The sequence below is a fragment of the Amblyraja radiata genome, chromosome 19, assembly GCF_010909765.2.
Source record: "Amblyraja radiata isolate CabotCenter1 chromosome 19, sAmbRad1.1.pri, whole genome shotgun sequence".
Classification (NCBI taxonomy): domain Eukaryota; kingdom Metazoa; phylum Chordata; class Chondrichthyes; order Rajiformes; family Rajidae; genus Amblyraja; species Amblyraja radiata.
In genome coordinates this window covers 30,674,753-30,695,212 of record NC_045974.1, presented here as the reverse complement: position 1 = coordinate 30,695,212, position 20,460 = coordinate 30,674,753, and the positions used below count along the sequence as shown (strand labels likewise).

The window sequence follows — 20,460 nt, the reverse complement described above, 5'->3', positions numbered from 1 at the left end:
GGAATGGTTATAGGTCAGTAATCTTGCCTCAGGATTTAGATGGGATCTATGAGATGTTTCAAATAGCTTCTGACAAGTTCTTTGAAAAACCTTCAACTGTTAATAACAGAGGATTCATCAAAATGAAGAGTAACTATTGAGATCAATGAGCCACTTGCTCCCAATTGCGGAAAATATGTTTTAGCTGTTCCCCTGTTATGTTGAAGCACCCCATTCCCTAACTGCCCTATGATTACAAATGAATCAATTCCATGAACCTTATGGGAGCTAACGGCCAATAATTTGCTTAAAGAACGGGGAAGAGAATTTACAACGACTCTGTTCACACGCAGTGCAGGCCCCCTTAAGGGCTGCAGTAGTTTGGAATCATTTGGAAGTAAGATGAGAATGGGAATTGGTTTTCTGTTGAGTCTTCTGCTGTCCGTATTATCTCCCGTTGCACTTTGATCCAGATATTCGAGAAGACGGACATAATGAAGATCGAGTATGCCACTTGTGAGACTACTCCCGTTTATTGTTACAAGGGAACGTCGGGGAGTTCTCGGATCAATCCCCACAATCAAACCCAAGATAATGCTTCTGCAGAGAAACAGCTCCATCAATTATGCAAGCAAAACGATCTCGATATTGACATTGCAGAGGTGAAATGGAACAAGAAACCTTGAGTTTTGCTGCACAGCGAAGGCTAACTGCATTTCCCTGCTTTAAAAATACAATAATCGTTGAATTTTGCAAGTGAAGTGCTTCAGCTCGAGGATAAAACTAACATAGAGATGTCACCGGTCGAAACTCCAAACGTTGTACAGTTTACAGTTGCAGAATGGTACAGTATCACATTCTATCATTAACAGAGCACTGAAATGCTATTTTTGCAGTTTGCTTCAACAAATGAATCACGAATGACATTCCCCTTAGTAGCGCCCAATCCTCGTGTCTAGTGTCCTAAGTTAAACTATCAGCCCGAACCTGCGAGTATCAAGTTCCTTAGCGGTTATAGAGTCATACAGCATGGAAACAGGGTCTTCGACCCAACTTGCCTATTCCGACCAAGCTGCCCCTCCTACACTAGTCCCACCTGTCTGCATTTGTTCCATATCCCCCTAAACTTTCCTCTCCATGAATTTGTCCAAATGTTTTTTAAATGTTGTTACAGTAACAATGCACCTTTAGATCGTCCCGCGACAGAAGGTCACATTTCGACATTAGAAGGTCACAATTTTGACAGCGGGCATGTTACATATCTTCAATGTTATCCAGGTGCGGAACAATGACACTGCCATCCGCTAACAACCGTGGGTCAAACCTAGCAACGACATATAAAGTGTCCATACTACACCTCCGCATCAACTGGCAAGCTGTGCTTATTCTGAAGTGCGATGTTTACAACTGCAGTGTTAATATTTGCCCACTGACCTGCTGATAAATAAATGTCCAGTTCTATGCATTTTCACATTTATTTACCAGAGCCCAAGTTGATTTTTTTGTGCGCACGTGATTTTGTTTGCCGGGATACGCCTCTCCTGAAACCCATTGCCATTCGGCGAGCACTGATTGTTCCCTCCTTCCTCGCTCCCCCGTTGTCCATCGCTTGCCAGACCTGTCTGCTACACCGCATCAATAATACATTAGCTGCTGACTGTATATACCCCAGGATGTGCTGCGCCACAAGCTGATGGTAGAAACACTGTTTGCTCAGCTAAGATTGTGGAGCCTGACTCGAACTGAAACCTCCTTCGTATTGGGGAGGGGGTGGTGATCGGTCTTGGTGGCGTTCAATGGTAAAGGTATGCCGGTCAACCTGCGCATCCTGGCCGTGTGCTTACTGCTCCGGCTCCACACTGCAGGTGAGTCCCGTCACACCTCTCCCTTGTATCCTGCATCCGTGATGTCCGCGTTTGAAAGCGAATACAGGACAGGCTAAATATTTGGGTGGTGGGGGGGTGTCATTGATAAGGAAATAATTAATATACGGATGCAACACTTGGATCTGTTGACATGAGGATGGATTTATGTTGGGCAAGATTGCAAAGTATAGATGCAGTACAGACTCTAGTTATTATTTTTTAACCAACGGACCTGTCCTGTTGGTTCTTCGAGCTAACGTGACAGCGAGAATACATCCTTTACGGCGAGGACTGGGTTAGCATCCCTTTGAGTTTTCCCGTTGTCCGGCATGGACGGCCGTGCGGGTCCCAGGACGAGTGGGTTGGTCTGAGAGGGGAGAGGAGGTTATCATCAGGCCTGATTCAGCACCATGGTCAGCTCCGCACGGCCGGAGAGTGGAGAGCAAGCGGAAGTAAAAGCCAAGTCAATCTCCCCCCGGCCCAGGGTTGTACACAAACTGTCAGCATCTTTGCATTTGCCTCAAGATCATCTGGGGCTTTAATCTCTGATAATGTCAGAACTGACCGCAGGCGATGCGCTGCATCTTGTAATCCCAGTCCCTGCACCAATTCCAACTCCGATTCACCGCGCTACTCACTGATGTGGATAAGATACATATTTGCTTGGGTTATTAACTCCCTATTTTTAATGCAGAGACAAAAAACCTGTTACTTAGCCTTGGAATATAAGGCTGTCAGACCGGGCCGGGCCACATTGAGCTAAATCAGGCTCTGCTCACACAGCGTGAGCCCGGATAACGCCGGACAGACACCGTGCTACTGAAACCTGTCTCCCCGACCTCTCGCCGTCGCTTCTCACAACCGGCGCCAAGCGCTCACCATCAGCCTCTGCTTTCACCTCTTTCGCCAAACCAAACTTCCTCGAAGGTGTCACCTTGCGGGAACGGGGTGGCGCAGTTCTGTAGAGCTACTGCCTCGCAGCCAAACGACCTGGGTTTCACCCTTATGACTGGTGTCTGTCTGTTTGGAGATTGGTCGTTCTCGTTGTCACCGCATTGGGTTTGCTCCGGATTCCTCCCACATCCCCGTTGCTGGGGGAATTGTCCCTAGGATGCAGACGAGTATTGATAGAAATGTGGGGAAACAAAATTAAATGGGATTAGTCTACAGTGGTCAGCAGGGATTTAATGGGCGGATGGGTCTGTTTCTGTGCTGAATTATTCTATGCCCACTGTATTCCTGTTTCGATCTTGTTTTTCCTCATATGGTTTCTTCAGGATCAGTTTGTGCCCGAAACAACATCTCAACCTCTCCAGCCCTTTGTCCATGAAAACTAACACCCACATTCCCTTTGCAAAACCCGTGAATGTGGGACTGCATTTCCTGTATTTCCCAGAACTCCATTTTGAGCCCTGCTTCAATACTGAAACAGCATTTATCAAAATCATAAGAATATGTCCTGGGCCTCCTCCATTGTCAGAGTGAGGTCCAGCGCAAATTGGAGGAACACCTCATATTTCGCTTGGGTAGTTTGCACACCAGCGGTGTGAACATTGACCTCTAACTTCAGATAGCCCTTGCTTCCTCTCTCCATCCCCTTCCCCTTCCCAGTTCTCCCACTAGTCTTACTGTCTTCACCTACATTCTATCTTTGTCCCGATCCCTCCCCTGACGTCAGTCTGAAGAAGGATTTCGACCCAAAACATCGCCAATTCGTTCTCTCCAGAGATGCTGCCTAACCCACTGAGTTACTCCAGCATTTCGTGACTACCTATGATTGAAACCAGCATCTGCAGTTTTTTCCTACACACTCGTAAGAATATCCCACGTAACTATGACAAATAATTGGGATGATCTTCTGTTGCCCAGAATTGGTGGCCATCAGCTCTTGTGCCATTCTGGTGTGATTCCAAGGGTCTTCTACTGTGGGTCTAGCTTGCAGCTCTCCAGCATGGTAGGGTGTAGCATAGGGAGTGGTCTAGTACAGTTCACATGCACACTGAATGGCCTACGGTGAATGAAGGTCTGTGTCCTATTTCTGATTCAGATTCAGATTCAATCTTTATTGTCATTGTGCAGTGTACAGTACAGAGACAACAAAATGCAGTTAGCATCTCACCTCATCTCACTGCTCTCACCCCAACCACAGACTGTTTACCCTCCTACCATCCGGGAGGCGCTACAGGTCTCTCCGTTGCTGGACCAGCAGGTCCAGGAACAGCTTCTTCCCTGCGGCTGTTACATTACTCAACACTGTACCTCGGTGATTTCCAATCACCCCCCCCCCCGGACACTCCCCCCACCAGGAAAAAAAAAATTGCACTACTATGACTATGCACGTAAATATATTTATTTATTGCTCATATTCTATGTCGCTCTTCTAGGGAGATGCTAACTGCATTTTGTTGTCTCTGTACAGTACACTGCACAATGACAATAAAATTTGAATCTGAATCTGATCTGAAGGGCGAACATAGAATAATGAGCAGTAAAATATATATATGTACAAAAAGTAGTAGTAGTGCAAATTTTCTGGGGGAAGGAGTGTCCGGGGAAGGGGGGGGGGGGGGGGGTGACTGCTACTCACCCGGAGATAAAAGGAAGACCATTGACTTCATGCTGACTCTTGGAGCAATCCTATCCATCATATTTCCTCTCACTTCCTCATCGATTTTATCCTGAACCTTCTAGCACCGACCTAAATGATGGTAATTTCAAGTTGCCAGTATAAATTAGCTATTAGGATGATAATGTGGTTAACAGTGTTTGCAGAAGACATCAAAATCCATGATATAGTGGATAATGGGGAAATATATCTAAATTTACAACAGAATCTAGATCAGTTGAGAAAGTGTGCCAAGGAGAAAACTGGAATTTGACTCAGAAGACATTGCACTTTAGTATGTCAAATGAAGTAGGACTTGCACAGCAAAATGACAGCGCCCTGGAGAGTGTTGTGGAACATAGAGATATAGAACTACTGCTGCATTATTCCCAGAAAGTGGTAGTTCAGATGGACAGGGTGGTGAAGAATGCATTTGGCACACGTGCCTTCATTGGGAAGGGTATTGATTACGAAAATTGATGCATCATGAATGATAATGCTTACAAATTGTTGGTGAGGCAATATTTAGAGTACTGTGTATCTCTGGTTGTCATGCTATAGGGAGAAAGTCATGAAGTTGGAAAGAGTGCAGAAAAGATTTACCAGTATGTTACCTGGATGTGCATTCTTGAGTTGGGAGAGACGAGAGAGGCTGGAACTTTTTTCTTTGACGTGCAAGAGGCTGACAGTTGATATTACTGTCAAGGCACGCTTGTTCCTGTTAGAGTGAAGGGCAAGGCAGCTGGGAGTAAGGAATTCTGGATAATGAGGCTCTGGTCAGCTTTGGGTTCAGAAACAGCTGCTTCCCTACAGCCATCATCCTATTAAACATTACAACCTCCAATAAACTGTGAACTACATAGGCTTGGCGGCATTGGTTTAGTCTTTTTGCACTATTATTGCTTGCATTTCTTTTATGTGTATAAACTGAACTTTATTTTCATTTATTATATTGACTGTAGAGTACTATGCTTGCATATTCTGCTGCAAGTAAGAATTTCATGGTTAACCAATTTGTTAAAAATTAACACAATACCATTGTTTGAAAAAAGATAGCATGAAAAATATAGGTAATGAAGAAGAGAAAGTTTAAACAGCAACACACTGCGCCTAAATGGCCCCATCATTAATTGACCCATTATGAGGCATTATTTGAAAAGCCATGTGGCTGTCAATTTTTTTATTACTGTATATTATATTATCTTTATTTTTATGATTGAGAATTCAAAGCTAGTATTATTGAACTTGGGGTGAACAGGTTGAAGTACAGGATTAGTCATGATATTAAATGAGGAAAACTATTATATATATTTCCTATATATTCTTATATATATATTTCTTATTCCATATATATATATTGTCTAAGAGCTACTGGTAAAATGCCAGAGAATGTGTTGGAAAAATGTCTGCCTATTGTTGCTTGATCCAGGGTGGAACAAAATCTTTCGGGTGGAACAGGACTATTTTTCAGCAACTGTCTCCAATGCTGTTTGTCAAATTGGCAACTTTCCAATGACTGTGACAGCTGAAGTAGGCATAAGGCCTGTTGAGATGCTGCTCATATGCCCATTGCATGGTTTAGGATCGTAAGGTCAAACACACAACAAAACCAGATCCAATATTCATTCAAATGCTGCCAAAAAAGGTAATTTCTTAATAAGCTAATGTACAGCAACTAACTTCACAGCAACACTGCAGGTTGTTGCACCTGCCACCCCCTCCCTTTCACTCGTCATTTTATCCCTCGACAGAAGATGTGTACAGCTCCGTGTGCCTGGATGCTGATTGCTAGGCTTTAATCAGCATGACATACACAGCAGTGTGTGGTAATGTGAAAACTGAGACCTTCAACGCAAAGTCCTGCAGGCCTCAGATTTTTAGTGTGCATCCTGCTTTCTGCTGGATGATGTCCCAAAAGCCGACTTCTGGCCTTTCAAAATTCAAATGGAGAGCATAGTGCCAGTGATAAGGTAGGAAAGAAATGAGATGAACATTTTTACTTGAGATTTTACTTCGGAGTCACGTGAGTGACTACGTGAAGAAGCCCGCCAGGACGCATGCGTGTCATATCGCTTTCACGCTTGTGAAACGACAGGCGGGGTGGAACGTTCCCCCGCAGCGGTAAGTTTGAAACCGCGACCTGCAGGTAAGTGATTTACTCTGCGGTAGTTTTTGTCCCCGCGCTGTTTTTGCACGGGGGGAAGCTGGACAAAATAGTGTCCACAAGTGCTGCGAGTAAAGCTGGCTGGGGAGGACCGCGAAGTTGCGGGAGCCAGCAGCAGCTGAAGGCACAAGCCCCGTAAGGGATCAGCTGGTTTCCCGCGCTGGCCAGAACACCACGGCCGGGCGGGAGACTATTCAGAATGGGGCCGTCGACTTTTGACAAGTCGAAAACGGAGGAGGCAGGGTGGAACGACGTTCCCCCGTAGCGACAATTTAAACCAGGACCTGCAGGTAAGAGCTGCGGTCTTTTTGTGTTTTCCCATGCTGATTACAGGTGGAGAAACCAAAGGGCTGCGACAAAGCTGGTGAGGGAGGACCGCGGAGCAGTGGGCAGCCAGCAGCAGCCAGCGGCACTCGGATCACCGATAGTGGGATCAGCTGTGCCCGATGTCGCCTCCGCACCGGCCAGATCCACGCGGCCGGGCGGTAAGGCTAGACACAAAACAAACAAGGTCATGGACTCAGAGGAGTCCGACTTTGAACAACCGTGGGCGGCCAGCGACCGAGAGCGCTGGAGCCGGATGGAGCGGTGTGTGGAGCATTTGCTCCAACGTGACAGACTCCGGGAGATGGAGTCGGGTCACTGTGGGCCCTATGATAAACCCACAGCAGTACCTCTTGAAGGGCCGCACAGTGCTTCTACCTCATCAGAGGGGAGCACTGCGAGTCAGTTCTGGGCTGACCTGGAAGAGGGGTCCGCAGAAGGAAAGACAAGTGTGGAAGGGGTGCAGGGACTGTGCAAACCTGGGACCACAAAACCACCAATACTATTGTTTGGAGGCAACCTATCGAAGCAAGTCAAGGAGCTCGATGAGGAAGCAAAAACCCTGGGACTAATAAAAGGGACTCCAACAAAAACCCACTACAGCCAAAGACAGCACCCCTACGCACCCACCAGCAGAACTGGTGAAAGCTCGAAGGCCCGGTACTCAAACATGAGTCTTTTTAGGCCATGGCCCAGGCCGGCCTTCTTGGAAGATGCGGGGACCTCCAACGCCAACCAAACCGAAAATCCAGTCACCAGCGCAACAACAGCAGCGAAGAACCTACAAAAAAGAAGTAAACCTGCCACTGGTAACTATGGAGGTAGGTGGGTCTGGTTCCCTACAAAATACAGGGAGCATGGAGGTTGGGGGGAGATTACACTCTTTTCTGAATGCATGGAGCATGTTAACAACCGATACTTACATCTTAAGCAGTATCCAGGGATATACAATAGAGTTTATACACAAGTACAGCCCTCCAGTTCAACATATACCGAACCGAATGTTCGTGCTTTCTGATAAAGAAAAATCAAAAGCGCAAGCTGAACTGGAGCGGCTTTACGTAAAAGGTGTAATTGAGAAAACTCAACACGAACCATTAGAATTCGTGTCCAATATATTTACCAAAAACAAAAAAGATGGTGGTTGTCGCATCATCATAGATCTGACAAAATTGAATACATTTGCACAATATATTCACTTCAAAATGGAAACCTTTGTTACTGCTAAACAATTAATTTCTAAAGGTTACTTCATGGCCAGCATCGATTTAAAAGATGCTTACTATTCAGTGCCTATACGAGGTGACCACAGATGTTACTTAAAATTCAACTGGATGGGACAACACTGGCAGTATAAAGCACTGCCAAATGGATTATCATCAGCCCCCAGGCTGTTCACAAAAATTTTGAAACCAGCCCTAGCGTTTCTACGGAAATGTAAACACATGGTCATGGCATATTTAGATGACATACTCATTGTGGGCAAAACTTAGGAATTGGCCAAACAAACTGTAACAGCCACAAAACAGTTATTTGAAAAACTGGGATTTATTATCCATCCAGTTAAATCTAAACTAACGCCTTCCACTACTATGGACTATTTGGGGTTCACCATTGACTCAGTTCACATGTCGGTGACTCTGCCTAAGGGAAAGGCTAGAGATTTAATAGAGGCTTGCAATAACCTCATTGACATCAGCAAACCATCCATCAGATTGGTAGCAAAAGTATTTGGCAAAATGGTGGCTGCCTTTCCAGCCACACAATTTGGACCTCTACATTACCAAAACTTACAGAGAGCAAAAATACAAGCACTCAAAATTAATGCAGGTCACTTTGACAGACCTATGAAACTACCAATCAAAGCTAAAATGGAATTAAATGGTGGATAGATCTGGCTTTGTTCCAATCCAATCATTGTCAGTAACCCTTCCATGGTACTACAAACTGATGCCAGTGCACTTGGGTGGGGAGCCACCAATACCATCACCAGCTGTGGAGGCATCATTATAACTCACACTGGGCATAAACTACCTGGAAATGTTGGGTGCATTCCATTGCCTTAAGTCATATTGTACTGGGTCATATCACCAGCATGTTAGACTACAGATAGACAATACCACCGTGGTAGCATACATTAACCACATGGGTGGAAACAAATCGACATCATGTGACAATCTGGCTAATACAATTTGGCAATGGTGTATCCAGAGAGATATTTGGATATCAGCCACTTACCTACCAGGAAGACTAAATTTAGTGGCAGACACCAGGTCACGCAAATTTAATGAAAACACCCAATGGATGTTGAATAAAAAAGTATTTGCTGATATTACAGCAAAATATGGAACACCAGATATCGATCTATTCGCATCCAGACTTAACCACCAGTTATCAAATTATGTTTCATGGGAACCAGACCCTGGGGCAGCGGCGACAGATGCATTTTCGCTGCATTGGGGGGGAAATTGTTTATTTACGCATTCCCTCCTTTCTGCCTCATCAGTCGGGTATTAAGGAAAATACAACAAGACTCTGCAGTCTGGTATTTTGGTAGTACCCGATTGGCCTACTCAACCATGGTTCCCAGTGGTATTAAACATGGTATTAGAACCATGTATCACCATCCCACATAGACCAGATTTATTGCTACATCCCGTAACAAGGGATAGCCACCCATGCCATAAACATTTGAACTTATTAATTTGTAGTGTTTAAAAACACCTCTACTACAACTGGGACTGACGGACCGAACAGTGAACATGATCTCGGCGGCCCAAAGACAGTCAACCAAAAAACAGTATCTGGTCTATATCAGGAAGTGGGAGATGTACTGCCATAAAAACAACATCACCTACAGAGACACGAACATCCCGTCTGTTCTGGAATATCTGGCAGGCCTCCACTATGATGAGGGGCTCAGTTACAGTGCCATCAACTGCGCCAGAAGTGCCCTATCGACTTACCTATGGCAGGGGACAGAGCGTTACTCTGTTGGGACTCACCCACTGGTAACAAAACTTATGAGGGGAATTTTTAATACTAATCCCCCAAGAACCAGGTACTCCCAAATATGGGATGTAAGTATTGCCCTGAAGATGCTCAGGAATTGGTCTCCAGCAACAGCTCTGTCCCTACACAGACTGACATTAAAAACAGTCATGCTAATGGCATTGGTCACGGCACAGAGGGTACAGTCACTGCATAAACTAAGACTGGACAACATGACTTCCTCAACAGAAAATATTACATTTCATATCTATGAGTTAGTAAAGCAGAACAGACAGGGATCAGCAGGCCTCAATATACAATTTAGGTCATACCCAACAGATGACCGTCTCTGTATAGTAAGACATCTGTCGTTATACATGGAGACAACGAAAATCCTAAGAGGCAATGGGAAGGCACTTTTGGTCAGCCACAAGCAACCACACAAAAGAGTGACGGTCCAGACCATCTCAAGATGGCTGAAACAGGTGCTAACACAGGCTGGGGTGGATACTAATATTTTAAATCTCATTCCACCAGGGCTGCAGCTACATCGGCAGCGATACAGTTGGATGTACCAATGGACCAAATCCTCAAGGCAGCAGGATGGTCTGGGGAAAAAACATTCCAATTATTTTACAACAAACCAGTAATGAAACCTGGAACGTTTGCAGAAACAATTTTAAGTTCTGTAAATTAATTTAAAACCATAAAAAGGGGTTATAATTTTGTGTTAACAAATTTTATGATTTCAATGTCGAATTCATGTCCAAATTATGTTAACACAATTCCTCCTACAGTCATCAAGGCAGACGTGATGCATGGACTCGTTTCCACGGCATGAAATCACAGAGCTTTAAAATCTTCACATAGTCACTCACGTGACTCCGAAGTAAAATAGTAAGATTAAACGAGAACTTACCAGTTTGAAGTTTGATCTGTATTTTATGAGGAGTTACGATGAGGGATTACGTGCCCTCCGCTCCCACCCTTGATCATATACTTAACTGGTATCTCTTCTCTAATCTTACTATGTTTAGTCATTACAGTTATCTGTGATTTCACACCGCTGCTTTGAAGAATGACACGCATGCGTCCTGGCGGGCTTCTTCACGTAATCCCTCATCGTAACTCCTCATAAAATACAGATCAAACTTCAAACTGGTAAATTCTCGTTTAATCTTACTATTAATCAGGATATTTCCCTCAATGGACCATTTAACAGGTGCATAGAAAGAATTGCAATGTGTGAGGCTGGCATATCTCCAGCTGGAGCTTGTTTACATTTGATATTCCAGAGAGTATAGTACTCTTGCCTTCTCTGCTAATGAGACATGGGATTGCACCAGCCAACTAATTTCTTTTTAGTGAAGTTGTTGCCATGTGCAGCCAACACCACGTTTCAGTCAACTTATTTCTCTGAATCCAAGTCCAAGTTGAGTTTATTGTCATAGGTCGTACAATGAGATACAAGTACAATGAAAATCTTCAGGCTGTAACATGACAGGCACATAGACTCCTACAACACACCAAATATAAATGATTCAAGATTGTGAAAATAAAAATGTGCAAAATAAGGCATTAGTGAAAAAACAAGTCATTAAGTAAACAAGTCTATAGTCATACCTGTGGTTCTGTTGCTGAGACAGGTTTAGGGTTCTGCAAGTATGTTCAAGAACCTAATGGTAAAAGGAAAGTTCCTGAACCTGTTGCTGTGGGACTTCAGGCCTCTGTACCTCCTGCCCAACAGTAGCAGGACAAAAAGAGTATGTTCAGATGGTGGGGGAAATGCACTACATTTTCCGTGTGCACACTTGACTTCACCTGAGCTCCGCTTCCAGAAAACAGTGAAATAATGATAATAATTGCAATGTGAATTTAATAAAAATTATAGAGAAAACTGATCTTTTTTGTTCGCAATAGGCCATTAAAAGGTCAATATGCTGAGGAATCTTACCATTATTTGAGCATTATACATTGAAAGTGAGTTTGCGAAAGTGAGGAGAATAGTAAATGAGATCTTGACTTTAGAGATTTACTAGACCAAGTGCAGACCAGTTGGGTCTGCTCCCCCAACGCACCCATTCCCTACCCGTAGCCCCCACGGGAGGCGTGGTCCTCCAACTCAAACCGTTCCCGAACGTAAGATTCCAGCACTCCCTCAGCAGTGTTCTTTAAAAAAAATTCCAATTGCACTTGCCCTGCGTGTTGCAATAGCAATTCGCCCTCCCCCTGCTAGTCGAGCCATTGTGATGTCATCAGTCGAAGCTGGTCATTTTAAATTCAAAGTATTTTGATTTTTTTTAATTTTGAGAAATAAAGCATGAAATGGTCAGTGAAAATGGTCTCTGCCTACAGGGGGGAAATGTGAATCAGAATATGTAAAAATCTTGTGAAAGTTGGCATTTTTAGAGCTCTAAGTGCGAATAACGTGAAATATAGGATGAAATCTTCAGTGAAGCTGATCACTGCTAGCCAAGCCATTTGACGTCATCAGTGAAAGCTGGTCGTTTTAAATTCAAAATCTTTTGATGTTTTTATACTTCTTACTTTTAATCAGTAATAAGTCGAAAAATAAAGCATAAAATAAACCATCAGTGAAGGTGATCTCGGGAGGGGGAAAATGTCAATCAGAATATGTAAAATGTAATCGTTACCACGTAGTGTTTTTGCAAAGATGTAAAGACAACCACATATACCCACACATATGCACATATACACACGTACAAGATCAGAGTTTTAGTATATATGTGATATGATTGCGATTATCTTTCACTAAACATTATACCCTTTATCCTGCATCTATGCTGTGGACGGCTTAATTGTAATTATATACAGTCTTTTTGCTGACACGCAACAAAAAGCTTTTCACTGTACCTCGATACACGTGACAATAAAAAACAAAATTAAATTAAACCAGAATCACTGCTTACAAGAGCAAGGAAGTTACAATGTGCCTTTATATTATAACTGTTCAAAAGGGAACTGCAGATTGCAGATGCACCCGCTGAGTTTCCCCAGCAATTTTGTGTACCTTTTATATTATAACTGTTTTGTTGTAATGGCAGTATTGTGTCCATTTTGTAACAAACTTAAAAGGTAGTGCAGTTGTTTTCCTTTGAATAGAGGAGTTTATGAGAGGGTGTGATAGAGAGAAGCTGTTACTGTGGGTGGAGGAACTAACATCTAGAGGAGATAGAATGAAGGTGATCAGCAAAAAAATCCAGAAATGACAATTAGTTTGACTGGTTAGGATCTGGAATGCACTGCCGCTGGGTAATAGTGGAGGCAGATTCGATTATAGCCATTGTTAGCAAGGCAAACAAGTATCCTGAAAGAAAAAAACAGGACTACAGAGTCAAAGCTTGGCAAGTGACAGGTGGATACAGGTGAGGGGGCTTGATTGGCAGATAGGTGGACAAAAGCAAGAGATGAAAATCAGACAAAAGGACTTCAGGTAAGGATGCGGGGTGGCACAGTGGTGAAGCGGTAGAGTTGCTGCCTTACAGTGGCAGGGACTTTGTGTATTCTCCCTGTGACCACGTGGTTATTCTCCGGGTGCTCCGGTTTCCTCCCACATTTCTCAAACATGCAGGTTTGTTGGTAAATTGTTCCGAGTGTGAACTAGTGTACGGGGTGAGCACTGGTCAGTGCAGAATCGTTGGGCCAATGGGTCGGTTTCCACACAGAATCTCTGAAGTGTAAAAGAGAGAGGGAAAGGAGGATTGTTACATAAAATTGGATAATTTAGTGTCATTTCATTGGATACTCAAGAGGTATATGAGGTGAGGTTCAAAGTTTATGTGTGGCCTCACACTGGCAATGGAGGGGGCCCAGGAATGAAAGGTCCATTGACAAAGAGAGAGGGTCCAGCTGGGTTGCTCTTACACGGAGCTGATAAGGCCTCTATGGTAAATCATGGCTGACCTTCTTCTGTATAGTTAATTTTCTATTTGGAGATTGAATGAGGAGCATGTTTTGAATTTGGGCTTACAGTCTGTCAGATGAGACCTATTGATTAAACATTTTGTTTTAGGTCATGAGTAACAATGGGTTTAAGGTTAATTTTAAATGTTGGGGATCTGGTTGTCTGGTTATTGGCTAAATTGACTGTGTTAATAAAGAATTGAATACATTTGCAGAATTTTTTTTAAATCTTCCTTCCATGATTCTCTTTCAGGGTGCTTACCGGAAGATCATGAACACTTTGAGACAAGAGGTCGCAAAATGCCATTTAGTGGTGGAAAACCAGCATTTATCTATCACCAAATACAAAGCATTGATAAAAGTGTGGACTTAACTGGTGTAGAAATGCAAAGAAGCAGATTCAGTGAGCCATTGCTCAGCAAGTACATAGACCGAGGCAGACCCCACCCTGCTATGATTGTCAAATCCACTTTGCCAAGAGTCTCAAGTGATCGAAGCACTCACTCTGTCACAAACGATGACCAGTGGTCAGAAATTGAAAACCTGCCTATTCCAGAAGAAGACTTGGTATCAGTGGTAAGTATCAATGTAAAATTATAAAACCTCCTTTGACATGTGTTGGTAGACAGGATTTTTTGAAATCCAAGTATCATAACAAAATGCTAAATAGTATATTTGTAACAGAGACAGGACATGACACTGCTCTGCACAAGCCTCCTCAATTGTCAAACCACATCACCATATCTTTCTATTCCTTTCTCTTTCATTTGTTATTCAGCTTCCCCTTCAATGCATCTGTGTTGTTTGGCTCAAACTCATTTTAAGGTGAAGAGGTTTCTCTTTATTTCTTGAATGGATCTACAGATAATTCTCTGAGGTTCTTTGTCCTGGTTGTTCTTGGAAGTGGAAACAGCTTCTCTACATATAACCTATCACATCTTATCAGCTCATACTATGTAGTTTTCTCCCTGTGAGAGAAAGAAGTTGAAGCTGTTCATTCTTTCCATTATTTACATGCAGTTTGGGAAAATCTCAGTGAATCCTAATTTACAACGATTGTCAATTGTTTCAGCACAAGTTCTTAGTGTAATGAAAAGTGTTCAAAGATAATGGAGACCAATGATCGTCTTGAATAAATTATTAACCTTAAAGTACTTACAATGTACCTAATTATAAAGTCAGCTAGTTTAAATTGAATTTCTTTCCACTTTCTGCCGGTGATATTAATGGACTTCGGTAGTAAGAAGCTGAACATATATTAATTTTTTCCAATCCGTAGCCTTGATTTTGTTACGGAGAACAAAGAAAGGAGCCACATAAATCATGATATAATTTAACAATGATCAAATCTCATTTTACATCATAAGCAACAATTAACATAGCAAAGGAGGTTTGGATCAAACAATATGAATGATGATGCTCTCTTTTGCACAGATTTATCTGAAGTTATTTGAAAAGCTGGATTCATCTTGCATCCTGCACCCCATTAGCTTGTTGCTGCTCTTCAATGGAAACAATTTTCTGTTTTGCGAATGCAGATGGTGTTCTTATTTCTTGCTTCACAAGTTGAATTCTTGCAGGATGCAGTTAAATATAACTTGTTTTGATTTTTAAGTAATATTTTTGTTTTCTATTTTTTTTCCTTCTCTGAGGGACTCTGATTTTAAGTTAGGCTAAACTTGCGGCTATTGATGAACTGCCCTTACTGTCGACTTGAATGGTGAGCACAGGTTACAGTGGCACCATTGTGAGCTGGTTCTCTCAAATTGCCTTGATCCTAAATGTTGAGGCCCTTTGTGGTGTCTGTGAACCTTGAGCAATGTAATGCTATTGTATTGGGGCAATAATAATCTCTGCCCAAAAATCCAGCGGGAAATACCTTTGATATCTTGTTATCCTACACCCCCTGTACAACTTGTTATGAATAGAATACAAAAAGGAGATGACCACAAAGCATGTAAATACTTTACAACATAATTATTGATAACGTATCTATCAATGAGTTAGAGGGTTGAGTGTATGACTCACACCTAACAGTCCATTGAAAAGCAAAATTAAAAAAGTAGTTTATCTGTAATTTTGACCACAGCCCTTCCCTAAATATGCAGTCAATGGAGGATGGTTAAAGAAAATGATGTACCTTAAATCTTTCATGGCTGTCTTCAGCAAGGTGATCATCAAACCTGATGGACTGTGGACCCCACGTATCATATTCACTGTTCCTGGTTGTAGTACTGTCACTCCAACGACGAACGGGCTTGTAGGCTTATTGTCTTGGCGTACGTGTAAATTGTCCCTAGTGTGTGTAGGGTAGTGTTCATGTGCGGGGATCGCTGTTCGGCACGGACGGTGGGCCGAAGGGCCTATTTCCTATCTCTAAACTAAACTATTTACAGCTGTTTAGATAAGTGCGCATCACACTGTGAACAAAAGGCCAATCTTGTTTCTCTAGATAGGGGACTATTAGTGAAGCTGAAGCAAATAATTTGCACAATAAAATCTCATACAGAATAGTTGCAGGAATACTGGTCAGGGGGTTTAATTAAATTGATATCAATGCTCTTAAATGATATTGATATTAAAAATGAAAATTCTATAGTTTTATCTTGTAAACTTGTATCTAATAAACTTGGAAGCCAAATTTAAGAAATCAATGTGCAGGATAGAGCGTACACATTGTTTTATGCAATTAATACAAAATCCTTCCTTTGTTATTAATTGTAAAAGGCGGCAACTTTAGCATGCAAGGACCATTCAGCAGATTCTGGAAGGGTATATTATTTGTAATCCACTGGCAACTGGATAATCAGAAAACTAATTTGCTGTAAATTTACTAATGTTTATATATGTTGACAGATGAGTTGAAAGCTGCAATAAACACAGCAAATGCGTGCATTTCCTCCTTGCTTCAAAATACAGTTTTTTAAATCTTTATTTCTCTATCTTAAAGCGTATCAGTTTAGATAACCGTAGGCTAATTGAATGATGCCTTGTGCGGAAATTCTGAGCTGCATTGCAGAGGTACATACATGTCGACTGGTGTAGTGCCAGTTCACTCTGTGATACCTAAACTGGGTCCAATTTGCTATTAGAAATGTTAATAAGGATGCCAGAGCAGTTTCCTAATACATGATGTTGAATCCTTGACTGACAGCACCGTAAATTTAAAACCACTGCAAGCACATGATTCAAGTTTAATTTTTGCCAGTTTTAAAGTCAGAATGTTATTAAATTTAAAATGTACTATTTATATTTGTATCAAATAAGGTCCAAATATTAGCATTATGGAGAAAATATTCAGGTTGTTATTGGTCGTACTGAAAGACACAGTGTTACGTAAGGAGGTCATGCCCTTGTAAGAGCAAGTGTTGTAAGGCTTCTAGTTATACATCATAGTTTCTGGGTTGAAATTACTTTAAAATGTGTCTGTTATACATAAATTCTTAAATGGCACCTGGAAATGGAGAATAAACGTGTTCTTCCCTACTGATTTTTTTTTATCATTCAAGAGAATTTTGCAAAATGTTTTTAGGTTTTCACTTTGGCATCAAGGTCAAAATTATCTAGCTTACATATTTCTGATAACTAGAACTGCTGTGATGATAACTGAAAAGCTCTATGTCTCACTCTATATGGATAATTTTGACAGGATAGCTAGCGTAATGAAGCAATGCCAAGTTTGACTGTGGGGCAGTAAAGGTGTATCAAACGCTTTGTAGACATAGTTAGAATTTGAGACCTTGGGATGCACTTTGCTGTCATTAATTTGTTCACAGAATCTGAGTGTCAAGCCCCTGTCCCACTTTCATGACCTAATTGGCGACCTCTGACGAGTTTTCCCTTGACTCAGACTCGCAGCATGGTTGCCACGAGGTCTTCGTAAAGGCCCTGTCCCACTTTCCCGAGTTACTCACGAACTCTCCCGAGTTTTCCCCTTGATTCGAACTCGGATAATTACGGCAATAGCCATTCGTAGGTACTCGGGTCTATTTTTTTTACTCGTGGACATTTTTCAACATGTTGAAAAAATGTCCCGACTTACCTGGTGCCCCGAGTTCCTACGGCTGGCATTACAAGCTGCTAGGAAACATCTACGGACTCCTACGGCCTCCTGTGGACTCGCTACGGACATTCCCCGACATTCCCAGAGTTTGAATCAAGGGGAAAACTCGGGAGAGTTCGTGAGTAATTCGGGAAAGTGGGACAGGGGCTTAACTCTCCCTCAGGCTCGTGAGTGGTCTCCACGTACTCGTGGCCTCATGTAGGTCGCAGCGTATTTTCTAGCCTGATAAAAAATGTCCACTAGTTATAAAAAAGGTTGCCATGGAAAAAATTAATACAGTTTACTCATAGGTAGGTCATAGGTAGGTCCTAGTAGGTCGTGATGGTAGCTGTAAGTAATCGTAGATAGTCGCGGGTCGGTAACTGGCCCGAGAAAAAAAATGCAAACATGACATAATTTTATCATGTGATCATTTCCACTCGTAGCTAGTCGTAGTTGGTTTTAGGTGTGGAAGACCGAGGTCGAGGGGATTCGTAGGAGGTCGTAGACATAGTCGTAGGAGGTCTTTTACTTTGGCGAGTCAACACGACCTTTGACATTTTTTTCAACTCGTCTAGGGTCTTCTAAACTTGTGGATTAGGTCGTCCAAGTGGGACAGGCCCTCCAGGCTACTTTTATCAGCTGATGATGAAGTGAATGAGTTAGAGAGACAGATACTGGTTTTCAAAACGAGCTGGAGAAATTCGGCGGGTCAGGCACTTTCTCTGGAGAACATGGATAGGGAACACGAATAAGTTAGATTGTCTTGATTTGATTGATGGAAATAGTACGACATGTTATTCTGCTTCTTAAATACACCAACGTGTTATTCAATTCTAAGCCTATGAACTTTTTGCTTATTCCTGAGAACTTCAAATAATATTTAATTCATTTTACATGCTTTGTTTTAGTGGGCTGTGATGATATTTCTCCTCTCGAATTCTAAAGCCAAACATTTAAAACAAAATATATATATATATATCTATCTATTACTAGACCAAGTGCAGACCCGTTGGGTCTGTTCCCCCAACGTGCGGTTGTGGGGGGGGGAGGCGGCATTCAGCTTCACACACTAACTACCCCCCCCTCCCGCACTCACGCTAATAGAGGGGAGGAGGGGGGAGAGAGGAGAGAGAGAGAGGGAGAGGGAGGGGGGGGGAGGAGAGAGGGGGGCAGAGAGAGGGGGGGGAGAGGAGAGGGGGAGGGGAGAGGAGAGGGGGAGAGAGGAGAGGGGGGGAGAGGAGAGGAGGAGAGGGGGGAGAGGAGAGGGGGGGGGGAGAGGAGAGGGAGGGGGGAGAGGGGGGGGGGAGAGGAGAGGGAGGGGGGGGGGGGGGGAGAGGGGGGAGGGGAGGGGGGGGGGGGGGGAGGAGAGGGAGGGGGGGGGGAGAGAGAGTGCCTTTTTACTTCAACCCAAACCCAAACAACCATTTGCAGGCAGTGCTTTTTTTTAACCTCTAACCATATTTTCATTTTCAAACCAAATTAATGGTACTCACAGTGCTGTAGACATTTGTCAGTGTCATTCAAAGCTCTGATTGAGGCACACCACTTGCAGAGACTGATTGAGGCACACCACTTGCAGAGACTGATTGAGGCACACCACTTGCAGAGACTGATTGAGGCACACCACTTCCTGGTTTTATAGTCCTTTCCCCCCCCCCCCCTCCAGCAGGGGCAGCAGAGAGAATGGGGAATGTTGTAAAAACATTAATATCTCTGCCAATTTTCATCGACGGGAAAAATCCTCGGCACACATATGGCGGAGGGGGGCTCTGAGCGAGGTGGCCAAAAATGACGGCCGTAGGTGGCGGCGTTCTCTCGGAAAACGCAGCACAGGAAGCCAAAACCGGTCAAGAACAGAGTTTTAGTAATATAGATATATTAAAAGTCTGTGGCTTCCGCCGTCCGTCCGGCTGCCTTTCTGCCTTTTGATTCGTTCCATCGTGTGATGTCACAATGCCCAATGCTCGCAGATGTCCAATCGGAATGGATCTATTTACATATGCCTTTGCACCAGCCCCAGCCCCAGCCCCTGGTGAATGTTCCATCGTGTGATGTCACAATGCCCAATGCCCAAAGACATTCTTGCCATAGAGGGAGTACAGAGAAGGTTAACCAGACTGATTGCTGGGATGTCAGGACTTTCATATGAAGAAAGACTGGATAGACTCAGTTTGTACATCTATTCCTAAATTTTATATATTTATATATATATATATATATATATATATATCTTGTTCCATATTGATTCTCTTCATTAATAATTGACCTTCTGGGGTGCTGCTTGAGTATAGATTTCAGATGTATTAGGATTAATGGACTCTGTCATTTGCAACCACAACCTTTTAAAAATCCTATCATACAACACATAAGTAGTCCATTTGTCCAACTAGTCAATGCCCTCTTCACTAAAGCATCCTTTTATCCTTTCCTGGTAATGCTATCACATCAGTATAAGCTTTTGTTCTCCGTCACCTCTTTTTTGCTTCTATAATATTTGTCTTAACTGGCCCCTGCTGTAATGATTTCTACTTTCTGGATTAATTTTCTTTCTGTATTTCCCATT

At 42.8% G+C, this 20,460-nt stretch overlaps 1 protein-coding gene across 1 annotated transcript in view; it reads left to right on the top strand.

The window, feature by feature from the left end:
- Positions 1-1,641: 1,641 nt before the first annotated feature.
- Positions 1,642-20,460, top strand: part of ptprr (protein tyrosine phosphatase receptor type R) — a 189,340-nt gene continuing 170,521 nt past the window's right edge. The window contains exons 1-2 of the mRNA XM_033038171.1: positions 1,642-1,844; positions 14,106-14,428. Coding sequence (XP_032894062.1) covers positions 1,787-1,844; positions 14,106-14,428 — 381 coding nt within the window. The 5' untranslated portion in view covers positions 1,642-1,786. The remainder of the gene's footprint in view (positions 1,845-14,105; positions 14,429-20,460) is intronic.